Raw genomic sequence first — 6505 nt, 5'->3', positions numbered from 1 at the left:
CGGTTACCTAGCAACTCACTCATTCTTCGGTTACCTAGCAACAACCTGCATAAGTAGCAGTTTCATGTTTTTCCACTCTGTCTCAAAACTGCCTCAATATAAAAAATAAGATTAGGTTGGAGTGAAAGAAGAAAATGAGAAACTTTGGAAAGGTCACACCACCAGTTTGGCAGAATTCCTTAATATTGATGAAAAAGTTATAGTTTATTTATTTAATGGAATGTTTTTTTTTTTACATTTTAATAACATTATTTATTTAATTTTGAATGAAATGTCTCTCCGTAGCTGATATCCAACAGTGAGAATAAATGGATTATTTGTGGACAGACGTTGCAAAATTTTACCAAGTACTGCCTCTGAAAAACACTCCCATTTGTAATACACTAAACTCCACACAGTACAGTAAATACATTTAATAATATTTTCAAATTTCTTTGTATTTATCAATACTCTCATTCAACAAACTGAAAAAATAGGGAAAAATAACCATTTTGACAATATGGACAATTTTTTTTTATTTTTAAAAATCATTAATTGGAATTTATCATGACAATGATCAATGAAAATTCTTATAAGAAATTAATCATGATAAACGATACAGTAAATGCCCAGCTGTACTTATAATCTGAATTAATGAGTTACAACAACATTTAACTTCCTTTGGGATCAATAAAGTACTTTTTATTAACATTAATAACATGGTGGAACTCGGAGTGTGTTGCTAGGTGATGGTCTGGGCTTGGCTGGCGTTGCTAGGTAACGGTGCAGGGACAGTTGACTGTGAAATAAACCGCCAGTGGAACTAGCACTTTTTCATCAACATTAAGGAATTATTCACTTAAAACAAGCTCCTATATCTTGCTGAAAATTTATTTATAAGTTAGTTTTATCTTATTTAAAGTGTTCTAAAATATTTGCACTATAAACCAAACCAAAAATACTTGGTAAAATTTTGTGTGTTTGCAGTGTAGATGTGTTTTAAGACTTTTTATACATTTTAACCTGCAGGTTTTGGTTTCTTTCTGGTTTTTCAGGTGACTTTCACCAGGACCAGATACCATGTTGCTGTGGAGCGCTGGCATTGGCAGGACAAAGTGAGTTTCTTTTTCCTTCTGTTTAATTTTCCTCTTTAATCCATCACTGTTGTGAAGTCGCAGCATTCAAAATGCGATTCTCCAACTGGAATGTGTTGCTGTGAGGAGCAGAAATGTTTCTGATTTGAGCCAGGAAGTGTCTGACTCGTGCTAATGGTTTCTCTGCTGTTAGTCAGAGAGACATCAGGGATTTCACAGCCAACCTCATAAATCGTTTCAACCCCAAAGTGAATGAGTTGGCAAAGGTTACAATGGATGTGATGAAGGGGAATACAAAACGACCTCATGAAGCCGCCTGACTATGAAAGAAGATGGAGATCAAACAGAGCATCATGGAAATAATGTAAAGCCCATTATGTTTAAAGGCCTGGTCTCAGTAATGTTAATCTATGAATCACTGATACTTGCCTTGCAAATCGATTTATACTGCTTGAATTTTTTTTCCCATTTTGCAAAAACAAAATGTTATTGAGATTTTATGTGACGGATAAAAAAAGTAGTCAGTTTTGTGAATATGAATGAAAATGTACATCTATTCCACACCATTGACTCTGAAATCTGTAAAACAAACCATCAATTTTTAAAAGTCGCCTGAAAAGAGTTCAACTGTGTGTAATTTAATCTCAGTTTTCTCATTAATCTCATTAATCTATGCCACAGTGGTGGCAACATCATGCTGTTATTGGTGAATTAGCTTAACCTTTATAGCAATAAAGCTGATTTTACATGTTTAACATCTAAAATCTCTTTAGTTTTAGTAAGCAAACAAAAAAATTTGCTGAGTAATGGGGCAGCATGGTAATTATGGAGAACCATTTAATTCAAAATTAAATATCAAGAAATATTGAAATAAGTAAAGATATCTTGAAATAAATAAGAAATCTTTGGGGAGAGTTAAGTACACAATGTTTTATTTCATGAGAATATTTATTTAACAGAATATGTATTCAAATTTTTCAAATTACATTATTTAATTATTAAATTTATTTGTTGAATTTTGAATGAAATGTCTCTCCATAGCTGATGTCCTACAGTGAGAATAACTGGACTATTAATAGACAAACGTTGATACACTGCAAAAAGACAACAAAGATATTTACACTGTGTTTAGTGTAAATATCTTTCCATGCATGAAATAAGACAAAAATATCTCAATATCTTGTTTTAAGTCAATGATTCCTTAATATTGATTTAAAAGTTCTAATTTTATTGATAGTTTATTTCATTAAGATGTTATGTCCGTTATGGGTAAAATAATCTGCCAGTGGAACTTGTTCTTTTTGTAAATATTCAAGAATAATTTTCTTAAAACAAGTCCTACATCTTGCTGAAAAGTTACTTTTAAGTTAATTTTGTCTCATTTCAACTGTACTAAAATATTTACACTAGACAAAAATACTTGGTAAGATTTTGTGTTTTTGCAGTGAATTTGTTGAACAAAGCAGTCGAGTTGAAAACCAAACGCAGCTCACTCTGGAAACGTTATATATTTGCAGAAACTTACAGTATATTAAGGAATTACAGCCAATTAGGAGTTTTTATTATTATGAACATGTTTGTTTCCCTGCAGGTGATAAACCGTGGCCTGCTGCTGGGAGCTGTGGGAGCTGCTGCCGGCGGCTTCTATCTGCTCATTAAAAATCCTCCAGACATCAACAAGCTCGCCATCACAGCTGAGAAGGTCTGGAACAAGATGGCCGCCCTGAAGACGCCGCCAAGTGTCGGCGCCGCCTCTCAGATCTGACGGACAGGAGCAGCGACGGAGCCTCAGAACGTGGGAACGAACTGAGCGGCGTCCAGATTTAATTATTAAATCTTATAATGTCTGGAGCAGCAGCGGACTTCAGATTAGGATGTTTCAATTAAACCAAATGAACAGATTTCATCTTTATGTAATATTAAAATAAGTCCTTATTTTTATTTGTCACAATTCTGCACATTCTTGTGGATTTATGTTTTTTTTTTATTATTTGTAGATCTAACAGCCATATAATATGCTTAAATTAAGTCCAAAGTTAAAAATGATGTGAAAAAAGTTGTTTTATTGACAGAACAGCGTGAATAGTTATCAAGATCTAACCAGTTCATCCGATTCTGACGTGTTAAAAGATCATTTCCTTTATTCTAAAACTGAAACCAAAGTGTAACTTCAAAAGATGCTGAACATTCCTCATTTCAATTATTTATTTTTCACTGAGCTATTCTCATAAAATTACTACCTTAATATGTTGAAATACTACCTTATTCTAGCAGTTTTATGGCTTTATTGTGGCATTGTTACTTTTTCTCATATTATTAAAAAATTTTTCCCATTACAACATATTTAGGTAAGAATATTATGACTTCTTGTTTTATTATGGCTTTACTTTAGTATTATTGTGAATCTTTCTCACATAATTACAACTTTATTGTGTTATTTCAAGTTTATTATTCTAATATGAATTTTATTCTCGTATTATTGCGTCTTTATTCTTGGATTATCACAACTTTTTCTCCTATTTTTACACCTTTTATCAGGTTAAGTTACATTACCTGAACAAAGGTGTAAAAAAAAAAGTCGTTTCAAGAAAGATGATTTTATTCTGTAATATGATGTTTTTTCTTATCATTACAACTTTATTTAGGTAATATGACTTCCAACTTTTTTCCCACATTTTGATTTTGTGACAACTTTATTCTTGAAATATTACAGTTTTACTCGATTTTTTTCTCATCACATCTTTTTCTCTTATTACAACTTTGTTAAGGTAATACTATTCTCATGTCATTGAAAATTTGTCGTATTTGATTTTAATGTCATACGACTTTATTTTTGTAAGATGATTTTATTCTCAAGTTTGTGGTTTACATCAGTCCAGCAGCTTCTGCCTCAATACATTAAATAAAATATATAATCGCTGCTAACAGCAGTTAGCAGTGGATAAATAGTTAAAATGCACAACATTAATAACAGTTAAAAATATATCAAGTATGTGTTAAATTATAAAAAAAACGCTGATCCTAAAAATACAGACAACAGAAAAAAGGGTTACAGGTTGCTATGGTAACCACCAACTGCCAAAAGCAGCTTCACTTCATAGGCCAGTAAATGTCTGAAGACAACTTGTTGACTAAATAAAATAAATTCAGAGAATAAACAAATTTTGACAAACTTCCCATTTATAATAATGTTCAAATATTGTTCTATTATCCTGTCATATAATTTGACAAAAATCTGAAAATTTTCTGAGAATTTTTGTATGATTTCCTGGTTTCAAACTCAAACATATTGAGTAAATAAACATGCAAAACTCTTCGAAACTCCGTTTAACTTCACACACTTGAGCCTTTCCCCGAAACATTAAAAAACAAAGAGGCCACTCTGTCATTCAGGTCCACAGTGAAAAGGGATTTTATTAGACATGGAGATCCATTCATTATATCTATTCATAGCTGACACCCAGGAGGTTATGAGCGCAGTGTCCCACCCTGATCTCATCTCCTTTTGCCTAATTACACTCCTGTAATCCTCACACATATTCTCACCAAATGCCACTTCACAGTGTCTGCTCTCATCCCACTAGATAATGAGATGAAAGCCTGCTCGCTTAAAATAGAGTCTCTTTCCTGAATCCACATACAGTAATATGTATTTATGGTTAAGAAACTAAAGCTTTATTTTTCATCTTCTATACACACTTGCAGTTGGGTACCAACCAAAATGTATCATCATAAATCACAAGCTGACCCAAACTTCGCTGTCCTCTTAACCTGCAAAAGCAACGTATTACCAAGTATTACCAATATCTGAATACACTTTAAATAAGACAAAACTAACTTACTCGTAACTTTTCAGCAAAATAAAGAGGCCTGTTTTAACTTAATCCATCCTTAGTATTGATGAAAAAGTAGTAGTTTCACTGGCGGATTATTTCACTTATAATTAGAGATACCCAATACGGATTTAAAGTTTTATCGCAACACTGCAAAAACAGAATATTGTCTGGAGTATTTTTAGTCTAGTTTCTAGTGGAAATATTTTAGTTCACTTGAAATAAGACAAAAGTAACTTTTTAGCAAGACATATGAGCTTATTTTAAGGAAATAATTCATTAATATTGATGAAAAAGTGTTAGTTCTGTTGGCAAACATTTTTCACGTGTTATGATTTATCTGCCAAAGGAACTGGTACTTTTTCCACCAATATTAAGGAATTATTTGATTTAAGCAAGTAAATAATCTTGCTGAAAAGTTATTAAGTTTAGTCATATTTCAAGTGTGCTTAGATATTTGCACTACAAAATAGACAAAAACACTTGGTAAAATGTTGTGCTTTTGCAGTGGATATTTGTGCCAATAAGAACCATTTATTACTTATTTTTTTAGGGACTGCATGGCCCAGCAGTCAAAGCCTCACAAACACAAATACTGCTCCTGAAAACATTCAAAACTTTCCATTTGTAATACACTAAACTTTTACACAGTCCAGTTAAACTCCATTTAATAATATTTTCAAATTAAATTTTTATTTATGGAACAAAATTATTATGATAAGAAATTTATCACAATAAATAAATGAAATAATATAATAAATGCCCACCCGTACTTGGGAAAATGTCTTGTTATAAGTGAAATAATCTGCCAGTGGAACTAGTACTTTTTTGTCAATATTAGGAATTACTTACTTATAACAAGCTCCTACGTTTTGCTGAAAAGTTAGTTGTAATTTAGTTTTGTCTTATTTCAAGTGTACAAAAATATTTGCAGTGGAAACTAGACCAAAATTACTTGGCAAGATTTTGTGTTTTTGCAGTGTAAATACTGAACATAGTAGCTGCGTTTCCGTTGATAATTGTGCAAATTGGAATCACTGAAATAAATTTGCTTATTAGAAACACATCAATCTCACAAAAAAAGTTTTGCACTAGGATGAGGTGGTTTCTTTCGGCTTTTTAGAAATTAGTGTATTTCACAAAACTGTAATGGAAAAACTTGTTTTGCATGTGCTCAACAACCGGACGTTACTACTGGAGGAAATTAAGGAGACAACAGGAAGTGGTTGGAGGATGATGGTCCTTCTAGGCCTGTCACAATAACACATTTTGCTGGACGATAAATCATCCCAGAAGTTATTGCGATAAATGATAATATTGTTGTTTTGATACCATTTTCAAGTAACAATAAGGGTAATCAAAGATCATTAAGATTTAAATTGTAATGAACATTTAATACTGGAACTGGAAGACATTTTAAATATCTAAAATAAATAAACAAAACAGAAACAACAAATAATATTAATTATGAAAACAAAAGTATCCCTCAAAAGAAGGGCTAACTGAGACCAAAACACTAAACTGAAGATTTTTTTATCATCCACTTTTTGCTAAAAAGAGAGAAAATAGAAAAACAATAAATCATGGAAATGGAAATTA

The 6505-nt window shown here is 31.7% G+C and overlaps 1 protein-coding gene across 1 annotated transcript in view; it reads left to right on the top strand.

The window, feature by feature from the left end:
• The window catches only part of kmo (kynurenine 3-monooxygenase), a 28473-nt gene extending 25057 nt beyond the window's left edge, over positions 1–3416 (top strand). Inside the window, exons 15-17 of the mRNA XM_015021772.1 lie at positions 286–298; positions 1009–1094; positions 2665–3416. Coding sequence (XP_014877258.1) covers positions 286–298; positions 1009–1094; positions 2665–2838 — 273 coding nt within the window. The 3' untranslated portion in view covers positions 2839–3416. The remainder of the gene's footprint in view (positions 1–285; positions 299–1008; positions 1095–2664) is intronic.
• Positions 3417–6505: the final 3089 nt, after the last annotated feature.

This window comes from Poecilia latipinna, unplaced genomic scaffold (assembly GCF_001443285.1).
Source record: "Poecilia latipinna isolate Pla-1442-1.1 unplaced genomic scaffold, P_latipinna-1.0 Scaffold2854, whole genome shotgun sequence".
In the NCBI taxonomy this organism is placed as follows: Eukaryota; Metazoa; Chordata; class Actinopteri; order Cyprinodontiformes; family Poeciliidae; genus Poecilia; species Poecilia latipinna.
The sequence above is the reverse complement of the archived record's forward strand: the minus strand, read 5'-3'. Positions and strand labels throughout refer to the sequence as shown.